Source organism: Anguilla rostrata, chromosome 5 (genome assembly GCF_018555375.3).
Source record: "Anguilla rostrata isolate EN2019 chromosome 5, ASM1855537v3, whole genome shotgun sequence".
NCBI lineage: Eukaryota > Metazoa > Chordata > Actinopteri > Anguilliformes > Anguillidae > Anguilla > Anguilla rostrata.
The window spans coordinates 37,169,790-37,187,295 of record NC_057937.1 but is presented as its reverse complement, the minus strand read 5'-3'; the positions used below and the strand labels follow the sequence as shown (position 1 = coordinate 37,187,295).

Here is a 17,506-nt window from a genome sequence, read left to right as displayed (position 1 = left end):
TTTTATAAATTTGAGTAAGCACGTGCATAAAAGGACAAGGTTTTTCAGTTAAAGCCAAGCAAACGTTTCAGTTATATAGGCTACCTTCATTGTAAGGCGCACATTTTGATACAGGCTTCCACAGTTAGTGGTCTACGTAAGTAACATAAGTTTATGTAGCTACGCGTTGCACAAAGCTTTTAGGCTTCATCAGTAGGCAAACCTGTTCCTGGAGTGCCACCACCAGTATTAGGTCACCCAGTATTCAGACAGCATCAATTTCTGCTACACGTCGCAAGGTTTCTGAGTTTTAAGTTGTTTTCTCGTCAAATATGCCTGTTTGTATAAGCTATGATTCTGCACGTCAGCCAAGTGGTTGTGCAAACATTGAGCGTTAATCACGTGTAAGTTATAGTTATAAATGCATCGAAAGCTGTCAAAACAGTCTTTCGACTCAGCACCAGTCATGCCAAGAAAACCCAGCTTCTTATGTGGTATCCAGCAACTATACGCATAATTTATCATAATAAATGGGGATAGAACTATGACGCAGTCCTACAGTATGTAGAATAATTAGCATATGCAAGTTTGCTCCATAAACAAGCACACGCGCGCTTACAGAAAGAACCGATGTATCATTGTTCCTTTCACTTGGCCTACATTTTGTCAAGCTCATAAAACGTAGATCAGGCACGTCCAAACTTTTATACAGTCTATGGTCGAAACCATCAACGCTAGAGATCCTTCCTCCAATTCGAAACCGACTACTAACATCAAAGATACTTCCCTTGTATTTGCTAACACACCAACGTTACTTCATCTCAATTATTTTTGACCATACTACTAACTTTACGCCAGTCAGCATGTTACGTGCGGATAATATGCAGTTTCGAACCTTTTTAATAGTCACTTGAATTTCGAACACAACCACTCTCTCCACCACAGAAGTTCTGTTGTCTCAACTTTTCCCTTATGTGTCAGTGCATTCTGGGATACTGTCACACAAACGTGGAATGTATGAAAAATGGCGGCGAAAATTGATTCAAAGGGGAAACAAAACGATGAGGTTTTCAACACCAACAAATCGTTCTGGCGACTGAAACGATATGGACGGTTTTTACCCCCGACTTCCAAATGCGACAGGACCTCCTCCTGGAAGGTTTCTTATTTTAAACCACGTTAAAACATCAAGCCCACTCACTGTCTGCAGAGCTGGTTATTTAACGCTAGCATAATTTGTCGAAGTGTTGGTAACCAGCAGTTAAATGACAAGCTGGTAAATATTTATGGTATGAAGAATATAGGCAGGTCAGTGGTAAAAAAGCATCCAGTGCGTTGGTAAAGAAGGTATAACTTTACATATTGTTTGACTAGGATAGGTGACTATTTGTGGCTGTATTATACTGGCGAGTAGCTAGCTAATGCCTGTCAGGGGCCAATGGAGTTGGGTCTGTAGGTAGATTCAGTGCCAAAATATATAGCCTATTAGCATTACCTAGCTACCGAACTACACCAGGTGCTTAAAGCCTTTGGATATTAGCCTAACTCCTACGCTTTAGGCACTAGACAGGGTTCTGAGAATGCCTTTGGTCTCCAGTCGGGCCCACCGACTAACCCTCATGACAGGTTACACCGTTGACAGACTGGCCTTACATATACTTATTTTTAAATTTTTGTGTGTAAGTCTACAGTCTGATTCTGACAATGATCAGTTTGGTAAAAATGTTTTCTAGGTCTTTGAGCCCAGTGACACTGCAGGGCATCTGGCGTTAACCATTGTGCAGTCAGGACACCTGCTTGTTTCCCAAGACCAGGAACTTTTGGTAAGGGAAGGTTCTGCATTTCCACCCTAAAGATGTTACTCTACAAAACACACTTCCTCCCCTCCACCTCACTGTCGGTTTTTAGTCTACAGAGTGAAAAATTACATGCGCTGAAATATGTTGAAATAAAAGATATTATCAAGATATTAGTGCACTTTCACTATATGAGCAAATGTAACAATTGTAGCTGCTTTCATATTTTGTGAGTTAAAGAAAGGAAAAGGGTACAATATGACAAAAAGATTAACTGGCATTCATGCGGGTGGCTCAGTGGCCACTTTTTTAAGTCCACCTGCTTGATAACGCTAATAGCTTGCTGCTCCTCCAAACAGCGAATCATGTGGTTGCAACTCAATATATCCATGCAGACATGGTGAAGAGGTTTATTTGTTGTTCAGCCAAACATTATTATGGGCAAGGTGTGTGAACTAAGCGACTTTGACCATGGTGTGATTGTTGGTGCCAGATGTGGTGATTCCCGGATTTGCCAGGATTTGCATGCACCCGTCTCACAGAGAATGTAAATTTGGGCTTTCCTAGAGGGTAAAGGGAGTCCTACCTGATACTACATAGGTTACTGTATGACACTAGTTTTCATATCAAGGATTTTTCATAAATTTGATAGTGGAAATTAAAATGAAATTTATAAGCACAGTTGTCAGCCGAGGAATGATGCCACAGGGCTTTTCTACTTCTAATCTGGGGATTATTATTATCAATGTTTATTTAGCAAGCTTTCTTGCTGAAGATAACTTAAATGGCAGTCATGGGTTCTGGTGTGATACACATGTTTTTTAACAGGAGCAAGGATAGGTGTTTAAATATCTTCAGTTTTTAATATGTTTTTGTGTACATGCATGAATGCATGTGCATGTATAAGATAGCTTTTTAAAAAATTAAGGGTTATAAAGGTCATTAAAACATAAGAAAATCTGAGTTTTATGCTGTGTGCTGTTGTCTAGCAGTAAGAGGGAAACTGGAGCAAGACTGCTCTGACATGCCAGTAATGCTACAGTTAACCTGAATGTTTATTAATGGTCCACATTTGGTCATGTCAGTTCCTGTATTACAAACTTGTGGGGTTTCATTCAAATATAGTACATATAAACCCAGTTTGCTCTTGTACAGTATGGAGGATATCTCAATTCTAGCTGAATTGTACATTTTCCCCTTAAACTCCACAGCTAAGCTCCATTTTCTCCTGCTCCTCAAAATAATGATGATAATAGTATTTTTGTCTGATCCTTCTGTGTGTTTTTAGTCTGAATGCAGAGGAGCACTTGAGTGAGGATAATTTGAATCCAGGAAATAAATTACTGTTTAGCTCTGTCGATAGATTAGAAAGAAGCCCTTGCAGGCCAATATGTGAGCAACTGCATTGAAAGTTAGGTATAGCTATGTGTCATATCAGTGAATTTAAGACTTCAGTCAAGACTATTAGCGATTTGCTATGTATAATTAATACACAGCAGGGAGGTATTGTTCTTTACCTATTACATGTTTATTTATTATATAAAATGTTACTGGTGAATGTAAATTGCTGTTATTATTTAGGGAGGTATTGGTAGTTCACATTCATCTTGTAATATTTTCAGTTTTGGAATTGACTTCTGATATTTTCCAGTTTTTGCCTGTCATTGTAAATTCAGAGAAACCAGCAATCCCAAACTGTTCTTTTGTGCATAATTATTAATGCCCTCTGCTCTGTTCTTGCACACCAGGGCTATTCAGCTGGTAGCCTACGGACCACACACGTAGTGTTGTGTGCTCATTGGAAAAAGTACCATTCAGATCCATCAAAAGTCACGGCTCTTTCAAGGTCTTCATCTGCACAGCGTCAGCAGCGTACCCCGACCTGTGTTTGAATAATAAGCAATAGCTGCAAATATTTTAAGTCGGCATTTACTTTACTGAGGCTAACTACAATACATCTTATTTTTACATTGTTTAGTAAATAGAACATGGAAAATATTTGGCTCGCATGCACCATTTTAAGAAATACTCTGTCCCCCAGGAAGTAGCGCAAAGAGGTAGCTTCCCAGCTAACGCGAAACGTTCTCACAGTGTTGCTGCCATGTCATGGTAATGTTATAACGTTGTCAGAACGTTCCAGTAACATTATGAGAACATTTTGTGTTAGCTGGGTTAGGCATCAGAGAGCAGAAGAGTCACCTTCAGCGCCAAGCTACGTGTCTTTTCCAAGAGCCAGCCAGAGAGACGACAACCATAGCAACCATGCGCCATTTTTATTTATTTTTTATCTCCACCAGTGACAAACTGCCAAGCTAAGCCAGAGGTGCCAGCTAAGGCCACATATTTATTTAGGTCAAAGCGTAAAGTCCTTTGGGAAGAGAGGTTAGTGCCCACGGATAGATTGGTGTGCTTAATCTTAATGCTACTGCATGTTTTTCAGAAGCTTATGAGGAAAGGAAAGAGCTCCTTCTGGGAATTTAATTAACAAAATTTTTAAATTGCAGTAGCTTAGAAAAAAACATTGAGGTCCACCATAATAGTGAGGAGCCTATGCGACAGGAATACCAGCCGACATTAACAATTATATTTGCTGTGGCTGTCCAGAGGCTTCCCTGAACATAGTCAAATTTATGATGTGTATTGTAATTTTTTAAATTTTGTTTAGTTTCTTAGTGGCTACCAGTTAGTCTATGGTGGGCTGTGTTTGCCCCATAGACTAGAAAATATATGGACTAAGTCACTGTGACATCACCCACTGACTCTCCATTGGCTTGGTGAAACACGTTTCAAGTGCTCCGGAAGAGAACTTTGTGGGCGCCGCCATGTTGTACAAGTTGGAGCCAGAGACTGCACAGTAGGCAAGCGGACCCCTATATGGGAGTGAAGTCCAGTTGTCCACTAAGCATGTGAGATACAGTGACTCGGCAGAGACACAAACTGTCCCTGATTCGTCCACAAAATATTACAATCTTGTCCAAATAACACAATAACTTAACAATTAGGCACATGGTGAGACATTAGATGAAGAAAACAAACCTATTATGACTACATTTTCTTGTGGGAAAAAACTGACTTCGTATTTTGAATGTATTGTTACCGTTGACGTACATTGAAACGGGTGGCTGAAACACTTATACTGGAGCCAGTTGCACTGGCACTAGTGAGCAACATCTCTCGACGAGATCTGGCTGTGAGCTTGAAAAACCACACCTGGATTTGGCCGCTTGGTTTTCCCCCATTTCACTAGTTTAATTGCACAGGGGGGTATTTCCTGAAGTAGGGTTACTGAGTTAGCTGGAAAACTGCATTGAGTAAAAACAGGAACACTCCCAAATCTGGAACATCCCCCTGCTCTAAGGTGTCATGTGATCTATGCTGTGACACGGAGAAGAGTAGAGGAGGGAGTACGCAGGCTTCTGCACGCACGTGCTAAATCAGACCTGTGACCCAGGTAAATGATGGTCAGATTTTATAAATTTAAAATAGAGAGAGAGAGAGAGAGAGAATAATCGGATCGGCTCAGAACATCTCAGTAGAGAGAGAAAATGATAATCTGCTTTGAATCTTAAAATTCTTTTATAACACATGATGTTTATGTGACAGCCGATGTGAAGAAGGGTTTGTTAAATTTAGGCCGAGTAAATTCAAGTCTTCTTGAAGTTGGAAAACCTGAGTCCTGTGTGAAAGGTGCTTTTAAAAAAACTTTTAATATAGCCATGATATATATATATATATATATATATATATATATATATATATATATATATGTATGTAGCCTATACTTTGGTTTACTTGCATTTGGTTAATGGCATTATTTCACTCAAAGTGAAATGCCCATAAAAGCAATATGTTTACCAAACAGCATCAGCGGGGAGAACTAATTGATCAGTGAGGTCTAGTAGACCGGAGGAGACCGGAGAAAGGAACAGGCAATATCAGCTGAGCTAAATGTGCTACAGAAACCTAAACACACAGCTACAGAGTGCAACGGTATCACTGCCATTGGAAAGCGGAACAGTTTGGGTAATTTCTAAAAGATTAGATGATGGTTCCACACGCCTTATTTCTTAAAGGCTTCTGTTTTCATCTTGTCTCTACTAAATGCTGAAGCTGGGTGGTAGAGTGTGCTGGGAGCGTGGGAGCACTGGATATCCAGGCGAGGAATACAGGTGGGGAATTAATATTAATGAAACGAGGGTTACTATTAGGAGTGTTTCATTCAAATTGGGTGCATGTATAATGTGATAATCTGCATTAATTCACTACTGCCGTTATGCATACTGTAGGAGCAGAAAAAACCACAGGCCGTGAGCAGATTGTTTGATAAAAACAGGGAATGTTTGTTGCAGAACTATTTTATCCTATCCTCCATAGAAAGAAAATAGGCAGCCTTATTTAGTCCTGTAATACTTCAGAAAAGTGTGGTAAAATAGCCCCTTCAATTAAGTTTCATAAGTTTAAAAGTTAAATGCTTTTATAAGAACTATTCCTTTTTCACACTTAGTGTTGACATTCCGATTTGTCATTATTGAATATTATCATTGAGTGCAGCACCAGATTTAAATTAAAAGCCATCAAAAAAGTACTCATTATTTACTATTAATATAATGCAATTGACATGATACAATTTCCTATAACAACTAGACAAGTATTTAACCCTTAGGCTGCTTGCGCACAATCAATGTCAAAACGCTCAATACGGCATGAGACCATTAAATTCCTATGTAGGGAGCGTTGTTCCCGTAGGGCGAGGGCGCACTGAATCAGTAACCACATTTTCATATACTCCTCAGATCTGGAAATTCATTTTGTCCTCTGTAGGGGACATGAGTCTGATATTAATCTGTAGAACCATATGTTTGACTATGCTGAAATATCCACTACAAGGGGCATTCAATAAAAATGATATATTTTCATTGAAACATGTTTTTGTCATTCAAGACACTTGTATTATGTCAAAAACGAAATTTAATACATAAACATATTTTGTCTGGTAGTCATGTGTACTCACCCCCTTACTTGGCATTGAATGCAGAGTATGATGCTTGTAGAATAGACTTTTTGTAATGTTTTTTCAAATTTCCAAATCGGTGTTCTAGAACTCCATTGCTTTCAGTTACCAGTAGTGATTGTTACATCAGCATTAGAATGTTCAGTTAAAAACATTCTAATCACATGTTTGTGATCTTACAACTTAAATGGTTAAATTTGTCTTTTTTTCCCCGAGTACCAGGTTTCACTTAAATGCATACTAATGGTAGATCAACTTGTAGCCCCGTCTGCATGCTGTTACATTGACAGTGATGCGCCATGGTCCGATACAGCCAGTTGGCCTGATGGCATTTTTTCCTGTTCCACAGTACATGTATTTTCAGTAGATATCAGCCTTTCAAGCACAGGGGTCGCATACAGTAGTTGGTGAGCTGAGCATCAGAGCTCTCCTCTTCTGTGACAGAGAGGAGTTCCTTGTGCAGTAGAGCCCTCTGCTGGCAGGTTCGTGTTACTACAGTAAACCAGGGAGTGCTCATTAGTAGCTCGTATGGAAGAGGGGAAGAGTGGGGGGGCTTGGCCATGCCTTTGTTGCTGGTATTTCAGTTGAATTCAGAAATATCATGGCTATTCTTAACTACTCTCATTAGCTGCAAAAGCTCTGAATGTACCTTGTGACTGCCTGTAATTTAGTTTCCAATTTTGTTCCAGGAAGGCTTCTCCCTGATCGGTGCTCCGAACTTCCTGAAAGTGCAGCGGAAGTCCGACATCCTACTGTTCCGCATGATGGCCAAGGTGAGCGTGCGCGTGGTAATCCGGGCCAGTGGGAATTTTGATTTAAAAGTATGAAAAATAAATAATTATTCAGTGTTGGTGTTGTTACGGAACGGGGAAAATACAGTGGGTTTATTCAAAGGGAATTAATTTTAAAAATTGGTGGTTAATGTTAATGTAAAATGATTTTATACCGGTGTCTAGAGACATAAGCTGCTAGGCAAACAACATGGAATCTACCCTTTTGCAGAATTCAAAAATGGCTGTGAGTGCACGCAGAAAGTTAATTGCAGCCAGAGCATACTATTATCTATCTAAATGAGCCACCTCTGGTGAGTGTTTATTAAATTACAGTCATTTAGCAGATACTCTTATCCAGGGCAAATAAGCATGTAGGGCAATAACAGTTCATTCTCCTTATTTATGCGAGCAGTAATGCCTGACCTGGCTAACAGGATTAGCATACCAGCGAGTATATATATGCAACATCACTAATGCACTGAAAAACTAATGAAGGTTAATTATGGTACCACATTCTGTGTGCGTGCACATATGTATACGCTCAGTGGCGACATTATTAGGTACGCCTGTCAAGTATTAGGTAGGATTCCCTTTTGCCTCCACCAAACAGCTAATCTTGTGACTGCAACTCGATGTATACAGCAGACGTGGTGAAGAGGTTTGGTTGTTTTTTCGACCGAACATCAGAATGGTCAAGATGCGCGATCAAAGCAACTTTGACCGTGGTATGGCAGTGGGTCCAGCATCTCAGAAGCAGCTGCCCTCCTCGGATTTTCCCACACCCCAGTGGAGGAGTAAACCATAGAATGCAGGGTTTTTCCTGGCTCAAAATTGGCCTTAGGTGGAGACTGTGTGACAGCGACTGCGGTCTGTCTGGCTTTACTGCCACCGTCACCTCGACGCGTTGTCTCCCCATATTTAGCTACATTTATGTAAAGTTCTTGTCTTCAAAAGGCCGACACCATGTATTGAGATGTAGGCTATGCAAAACGAAACGTGACAAAAATAAAAAATGTAATATTTTTTGAAGGTTATTGTAATTGATAGAATTGAGGAGAAAATATAGCCTACTGTATAGTGAAGGATTTGCACATTGTAAGGGGGTCATTCTACAGGAATAGGGCTATTTGGCATTGTAATATATCTTGAAGAGCATTTAATTTTTGTCATTCAAAACTTAGGGTACAATAATAATTTACCTATTAACTTAATGAATCCACACAAATGCCAGCTTACTGTATTTAAATATTTTTATAATGATTTCATAATATTTTATATATATATATATATATATATATATATATATAATATATTTTTTGTCACTGGCGTTACTTGTACCGTACACAATATTAAAGGCTTTTCAGAATTTTATTTCTCACTTCAGTTTTCATAGATACAGAAAAACAGTGTAGATTTAGATTAATAGTAGAATTCACTTAATTGCATAATGGATTGGGCATTTGCATAGAATTACCAAATCCCAAACCATTTTCCATTGATTCCGTTCCAAGTGATTGCACATTTGCATAAACCATTAGTGTATATTTCGGATGTTTTCACGGAATTATGTTCAATTACATAGCATAGTGGTCTATAAATATGCGTTAAAAGTCGGCAGATGTGGCATAAATAAACCGAGAACACGAAACCGCATAAATGTACGAAGGTAGGCAGTTTCTGTTTAAAATCACATCGAGCGAGGACGACCGAGAGGCACTCTGTTTCATTATTTTATGCAATTGAACAGATTCTACTGTAGTTAATTTAGCGTGTCTAAGGTCGCACCTAAACCTGAAAGCAGTAAAAACTTAAAATGCTGTATCATTCACCACATAATTATACGGACCATTTCTGATCGTTTTACAGGTTATTTATTTATTTATTTATTTTGCTCCTATAAGCCGCTTGATAAAACACTTAGGCGGCCAAGCTAAGACATTTAACCCTCCTGTTCTGTTCATTTTTTAGGTACAGCAAAAATGTTCCCGGGTCAATCCCCATACAGGGGGGGTTTGCAAATACATGAAATGAACCATTTTCATTTAAAATGTTGGTTACACTAATTAAGGCCAGTAGAAGAAGTTTCATACTGAAAAAATAATTTTAAGTATTTTTCCTAGATTTTCAAACTTTAAAAAGGGTCAATTTGACCTGCAACATAACAGGAGGGTTAAATGAAGGAAACCCCTGGAATTCTGCAATAAACAAAAAGAGATGCAGGGAGCAGTAGTTCTGTCTGAGAGATGTCAGAGAATGGCCAGACTGTTTCAAGCTAACAGAAAGGCCACAAATGGTCCAAAACAACTCTTACAACATTGAGGCGCAGACGAGCATCTCTGAACGCAAAACACGTTGAACCTTGAAGCGGATGGGCTGCAGCAGCAGAAGACATCATCAACACCAGAGTTTTTGGAGGGGCTCCTGTAAGCTACTTGCTGACTTTGTTGCTCCATGACAGACCTTTCCAAGCACTTTATGATCTGTTATGCAAAGGCAGAAGTCTGTCAACCTTCAGTAGCTGGACACTCAGTTTTTTAGAGACAGGTGATTATGCATGAGTTTGTCCATCCCAATGAGATCTTAGAAAGTGAGAGTGGGAAGAACTGTTTGAGCACAGCGTAGACCAGGGCTGCCCAGCCCTGTTCCTGGAGATTTACCATCCTGTAGGCTTACGCTAACAAAGCACACCTCATTCAACAGCTGGAGATCTCATTGTGCTGCTAATGAGCAGAATCAGGTGTACCGAACTAGGGTTGAAATAAAGTCCTACAGGACAGTAGGTCTCCAGGAACAAGGTTTGGCAGCCCTGGCATAGACATTCAGTACCATGTGCTTGGCATCTTTTGGGCCCTCTGCTTCGTCAACCTTAATGTGTTTCCGTGGGCACAGATCTCATCAACGGACACATGAAATTGGATTTTTGAGGCTGTTGAATACATTAGCCTCATTGGACCCTGGTTCAGACTTTCATTTGAGTTTCCATAATCGGTTATTAACTTAATACCATTCCACAGGCCTCGAGTGTTCCCGTCCTATAACTGTCCATCTAATTTCTGTTTTTGGTTCTTATTAAGTGCCCTAATCATTCTTTTTAGGTCTGTTTGAGCTTGAACTATCCTTATCATAACTAAGGACAGCAGTTATCTTTCTGTTGACAGCTGTTATTGATATTTACTTACCTGTGGTTTGTTGTGAGGAAAACATTTGACAGTCGTACATAGTTTAACATTTTCTGTACTGATATAATCAGTGACACAACTTGAGTTAATGTATATCATTATGGCAGTAGAACAGACCAGCCAGTTCACTCAAAGCCCCCTTGTGACCTTCCTCTAACCATACAGGTCTTTGCCGATGCAGGTTGAAGGTAAACAATTTCCTAAGGATTCTGTCATTTAACACAGGCACATGTTTTGTTGCGTGTTGCAGGTTGCTGTAGAGAATTTGGGCATTCGGTAACCATTTGGTAGTGGTTAGATGCAAACAACAAGAGCAATCAGTTTATAAAACTCAGCAGACATTTCCTGTAACTGAGCTTAGAAAATTCGTGTCGCGCATTAGATTGTTCGTCACTCATATTACTTCACTTCAGCCCTCTCTGTGTGGCCACTTCCCAGGGACCACCCCAGAGCCAGTCTGTAATCTAGAACCATATGTCCTGGTTTGGCGGGCCGCAGGTAGTGAAACGTTTCTTCAGACTGTGTAGACGATCCGGGTTTGTCCCGCTCTGCCAAATAGAGCTCCGGAAGGTCACTGCGATGAGCCAGGTGATTAAAATATAACTGCACTGGGTCATCACGATCCAAACGGCTTCTTGCGGATTATTATTATTATCGAATTTATTCATTACCCTTAGCGCTGCGTGTATGCTTGCACGCACTCATAAATGCGTTGCAGGATCAGTGAGCTGTTTCGTGCTGTTGGCCCGTGCTCTGCTGTTCTCACCTGCCTGCTAATGGGCATATTGTTTTTTTTAATTTTTTTTATTAAAATCATTTATTCAATCATGACATTTCCAGCGTGTTCCCATTTAATGTCCGCTTTGACTTACGCTACCGAGTAGCATGCTTTGCTCCAAACACCGATATAAATCTTGAATGAAAGAAACGAGAATATCGCATTTGTAATTGGTGTCCTTGACTTCTTGTCATAATTAGCATTTTTCAGAAAAGAAACAACACCTGATTGAACAGCTTGAGTCATTTGTTATGAAGCCAGCTTTATTTACTATCTAGATTACACATTGATGTGGGCAATGGCATTGTGAATGTTTGGCAGCAGCGGTTTGCCGAGACAAGAGTTTAATTGGTAATTAAATGCCCTGGATTAAGTAGTTCTGAGCCATGACTCGAATTCTAAGCAGTCTCTTGGCATGAAATATGAACTGTGAACGGGGGTATTCCTCGACATTCTACCCTGACTAGCCTGGCTTTTCACCTGTGAAATGTTTATAAGTTACATAAGGCTTTGTACCAAGATCGTATCTTACAGATCAGGTACGCACTACTACACATCAAAATGGAAATGGATCTGTGTTCAGCTCAGACATTAAGCAGGGCCAGACTTTCAAAATGGAATCTCCAAGATAAACATGAAAAGCAGCACAAACCTATAGAATGAGATATGGAACAGCATAACCTTGCTCTGAAATGCATTTGATTACTATTGATCTTCACATAGCTGACAAGTGCCTGAGTGTTCATGCGTAATATATCATGTTATATAAGAGAAGCAAGATGGTCATTTTAGACCTAATCTCAATGGTGAGCTGTATTGTAAATCAGCCTGCCCAGCTGCTAATTGCATAAAGCTAGCAAACGAAACGTATTAAGACAGCTACATTTATTTAGCTGGCCAGCTGAACATGTGTGATGTTACAGTGTATCCTAGAGCAGTCATATGTCTGGCCATGGAGGCTAGTAGTACTGCTGGAGTTAATTGATCGATTAATGCTAATGATTGGGCAGAGATGCAACTTACTTGGTGTCTAACATTTAAATAAGTCCTGATTCGAGGGGAAGATTGAAAACCAGCAGTGACACTACTGCCCTCGAGGGTCATATTTGAGTATCCCTGCCCTTGAAAAAGAAGTTACAGTTTGTGAGATTGGTTTCCACTAAAAATTCTGTAATCCGATTGGTTCCAGCCAGCGTTTAATCCTTTGCTGACATGCAACCAGAGAATTTTCCAGTTTTTGCAGAAGTAATTTACCCTTGGTTTGTTACTAAAGCATTATCCCAGAATTTGGGTGTGCTTGGGTGGATCTCAATGTTAACCAGCTCCTGCTTCAATTGAGACAATGATCCAAAACACAAAAGCAAGTTCACACCTGATAAAAATTTATGTTTTGAAGTGGCCTTGTCAAAGTCCTGACTTGAGCCCAATAGACATGCTGTGGCAGGACCTGAAACAAGCAGTTCATGCCGGAAAACCTACCTATTTGTCTGAATTAAAGCAGTTCTGCGAAGAAGAGTGGTCTAAAATTCATCCTCAACAATGTGATAGACAGATATCAAACTATGGGAAGCGTTTGCTTGCAGTTATTGCTACTAAAGTTGGTGCAACCAGTTACGTTTAAGAGGGGAATTACTTTTCCATGTGTGATATGAGTGTTTTATAACTTTTTTCATTAAACAAATGAAATAATACATTTTTTAACGTGTTTTGAGTATATTCTGTTTCCCTTTGTCGAATATTTTATTTTGTCTAAAGATCTGAAACCATTACAGTGTGACAAATATGCGCTAATAGAGGAAATCAGGAAGGGGGCAAATGCTTTTTCATGCCACTGTGTACTGAAGCAATGTAGGTTAAGTGCCTTGGTCAAGGGTATAAGAGCAGGTCATTACCTGGGAATCAAGCCTCCAACCTCAGGGATACAAGCCTGGCTCTCTAAACATTATAACTAACCCAGTTCTCTAACGGAGTAGGTCCTTTACCATTTTAAAATGATTGTCTGACCTGCGTGTGTGTGTGTGTGTGTGTAGGGGGAGAGCCGCATGTTCAGGCTGCAGTTCGAGGGCTCCAGCAGGGAGGAGGCGCTGGAGGAGTGTGCCGGCGCGGCGCGGAGGCTCCAGGAGTACCTGCCCGTCGGCGCGCCGCAGACGAACCCGCCTCCCAGCGCCCAGGAGCACGGGGTAGGACAGGGCTTCTGAAACAGACCGCAGGAACTATGGGGAACATCTTAGCGGACCACCTGGGCATTCAAATGAAATGATTTAAAAATCAAATAGAACGACCATATTTTAAATGCATAATAAGCACAAACGGTTTTTCAGTCAACAGTCGGAACGGGTGTTCCAAGTTTAAACAAAACCTAGCAATATGGACACGGCAGCTAGCCAGCAAGCTACACATCGCTAATGCGACTTTGGTTTAAAACTCATGTCCCAACCTTTCTTCAAGCTGCTGAACACAACCGTGAACTTGCCTCAACCCTCAGACATACCGTTTTCCTAACCCTAACCCTAGCTGAACCCTAATTTGAGCCCTTAACTCTAATTTGAAGCCATTGGTACCATTGAAAACACCTGAAAACCCATTTAAAATGGATGGAAAACAAGGTAAATATCATGAATACTACAATTTAAATACAAAAGCATATGTATGAGGTCATTTAAAAAAGAAAAATGTTCTCCCTAAGAAAAACGTGCATGTATTAGATATTTTGAATGGTCATGGGTACACATGCTACTAGACATTTTTTTTTTGCTTCATTCAAAATCATTAAAACTCATGTACCAACCTTTCTTCAAGCTGCTGAACACAACCGTAAAATTGCCTCAACCCTCAGGCTTACCGTTTTCTTAACCCTAACCCTAGCTGAACCCTAACCCTAACCCTTAACTCTAATTTGAAGCCATTTATACCATTGAAAACACCTGAAAACCCATTTAAAATGGATGGAAAACAAGGTAAATATCATGAATACTATATTTAAATGCAAAATAATATGTATGAGGTCATTTAAAAAACAAAAATGTTCTCCCTAAGAAAAACATGGGTGTATTAGACATTTTGTATGGTCATGGGTACACATGCTACTAGACATTTCTTTTGGTTCATTCAAAATCAATAACAAACTCATGTCCCAACCTTTCTTCAAGCTGCTGAACACAACCATTCACTTGCCTCAACCCACAGACTTACCGTTTTCCTAACCCTAACCCTAGCTGAACCCTAATTTGAGCCCTAAACTCTAATTTGAAGCCATTGGTACCATTGAAAACACCTGAAAACCAATTTAAATTGGATGAAAAAAAGGTAAATATCATGAATACTGTAATTTAAATGCAAAAAATTATGTATGAGGTCATTTAAAAAACAAAAATGTTCTCCCTAAGAAAAACATGTGTGTATTAGACATTTTGTATGGTCATGGGTACACATGCTACTAGACATTTTTTTTGGTTCATTCAAAATCAATAACAAACTCATGTCCCAACCTTTCTTCAAGCTGCTGAACACAACCATACACTTGCCTCAACCCTCAGACTTACCGTTTTCCTAACCCTAACCCTAGCTGAACCCTAATTTGAGCCCTTAACTCTAATTTGAAGCCATTGGTACCATTGAAAACACCTGAAAACCCATTTAAAATGGATGGAAAACAAGGTAAATATCATGAATACAACAATTTAAATGCAAAATCATATGTATGAGGTCATTTAAAAAACAAAAATGGTCTCCCTAAGAAAAACATGCATGTATTAGACATTTTGTATGGTAATGGGTACACATGCTACTAGACAATTGTTTTGGTTCATTCAAAATCATTAAAACTCATGTCCCAACCTTTCTTCAAGCTGATGAACACAACCATACACTTGCCTCAACCCTCAGACTTACCGTTTACCTAACCCTAACCCTAGCTGAACCCTAATTTGAGCCCTTAACTCTAATTTGAAGCCAATGGTACCATTGAAAACACCTGAAAACCCATTTAAAATGGATGGAAAACAAGTTAAATAGCATGAATACTATAATTAAAATGCTAAATAATATGTATGAGGTCATTTAAAAAACAAAAATGTTCTCCCTAAGAAAAACATGCATGTATTAGACATTTTGTATGGTCATGGGTACACATGCTACTAGACATTTTTTTTTGCTTCATTCAAAATCATTAAAACTCATGTCCCAACCTTTCTTCAAGCAGCTGAACACAACCGTAAACTTGCCTCAACCCTCAGACTTACCGTTTTCCTAACCCTAACCCTAGCTGAACCCTAATTTGAGCCCTTAACTCTAATTTGAAGCCTTTGGTACCATTGAAAACATCTGAAAACCCATTTAAAATGGATGGAAAACAGTGTAAATAGCATGAATGCTATAATTTAAATGCAAAATCATATGTATGAGGTCATTTAAAAAACAAAAATGTTCTCCCTAAGAAAAACATAGATGTATTAGACATTTTGTATGGTCATGGGTACACATGCTACTAGACATTTTTTTTGGTTCATTCAAAATCATTAAAACTCATGTACCAACCTTTCTTCAAGCTGCTGAACACAACCGTAAAATTGCCTCAACCCTCAGGCTTACCGTTTTCTTAACCCTAACCCTAGCTGAATCCTAACTCTAGCCCTTAACTCTAATTTGAAGCCATTGTACCATGAAAACACCTGAAAACCATTTAAAATGCATGGAAAACAAGGTAAATATCATGAATACTATATTTAAATACAAAAGCATATGTATGAGGTCATTTAAAAAACAAAAATGTTCTCCCTAAGAAAAACATAGGTCTATTAGACATTTTGTATGGTCATGGGTACACATGCGACTAGACATTTTTTTTGGTTCATTCAAAATGAATAAAACTCATGTCCCAACCTCTCTTCAAGCTGCTGAACACAACCGTAAACTTGCCTCAACCCACAGACTTACCGTTTTCCTAACCCTAACCCTAGCTGAACCCTAATTTGAGCCCTAAACTCTAATTTGAAGCCATTGGTACCATTGAAAACACCTGAAAACCATTTAAATTTGGATGGAAAAAAAAGGTAAATATCATGAATACGACAATTTAAATGCAAAAAATATGTATGAGGTCATTTAAAAAACAAAAATGTTCTCCCTAAGAAAAACATGTGTGTATTAGACATTTTGTATGGTCATGGGTACACATGCTACTAGACATTTTTTTTGGTTCATTCAAAATCATTAAAACTCATGTCCCAACCTTTCTTCAAGCTGATGAACACAACCATACACTTGCCTCAACCCTCAGACTTACCGTTTACCTAACCCTAACCCTAGCTGAACCCTAATTTGAGCCCTTAACTCTAATTTGAAGCCAATGGTACCATTGAAAACACCTGAAAACCCATTTAAAATGGATGGAAAACAAGTTAAATAGCATGAATACTATAATTAAAATGCTAAATATGTATGAGGTATTTAAAAAAAAAAATGGTCTCCTAAGAAAAAAATGATGTATTAACATTTTTAAAGGTCATGGGTACACATGCCGAATTTTTTTGTCTTCAAAAAAAAAACTCATGTCCCAACCCTTTTTTCAAGCGCTGAAAACAACCCTAATTTTCCTCAACCCCAGAACGTTTTCCCAACCCCCAATAGGAACCCTAATTTGAGCCCTTAACTAAAATTTAAGCCATTTTCCCTTGAAAAACCGAAAACCCCTTTAAAAATTAGGAAAACAAGTTTAAAAACATGAATCTTAAAATTAAAAACAAAAATTGTATGAGGTTTTAAAAAAAAAAATTTCTCCCAAAAAAACGGGGTATTAGCATTTTTTAGGGCAGGGTACAATGGACAGACATTTTTTTTTTTCATTCAAAATAAAAAACTCATGTCCCCAAACCCCTTTTTCAAGTGCTGAACACAATAAATGCCTCAACCCCCAGAATACCCTTTTCCCAACCTAACCCTAGTGAACCCCAATTTTCCCCTTTAAATCTAATTTGAAGCCTTTACCATTC

At 39.0% G+C, this 17,506-nt stretch overlaps 1 protein-coding gene across 1 annotated transcript in view; it reads left to right on the top strand.

The window, feature by feature from the left end:
* The first annotated feature begins 968 nt into the window (after positions 1-968).
* Positions 969-17,506, top strand: part of rec114 (REC114 meiotic recombination protein) — a 27,547-nt gene continuing 11,009 nt past the window's right edge. Inside the window, exons 1-4 of the mRNA XM_064336036.1 lie at positions 969-1,138; positions 1,713-1,802; positions 7,476-7,559; positions 13,547-13,696. Coding sequence (XP_064192106.1) covers positions 1,004-1,138; positions 1,713-1,802; positions 7,476-7,559; positions 13,547-13,696 — 459 coding nt within the window. The 5' untranslated portion in view covers positions 969-1,003. The remainder of the gene's footprint in view (positions 1,139-1,712; positions 1,803-7,475; positions 7,560-13,546; positions 13,697-17,506) is intronic.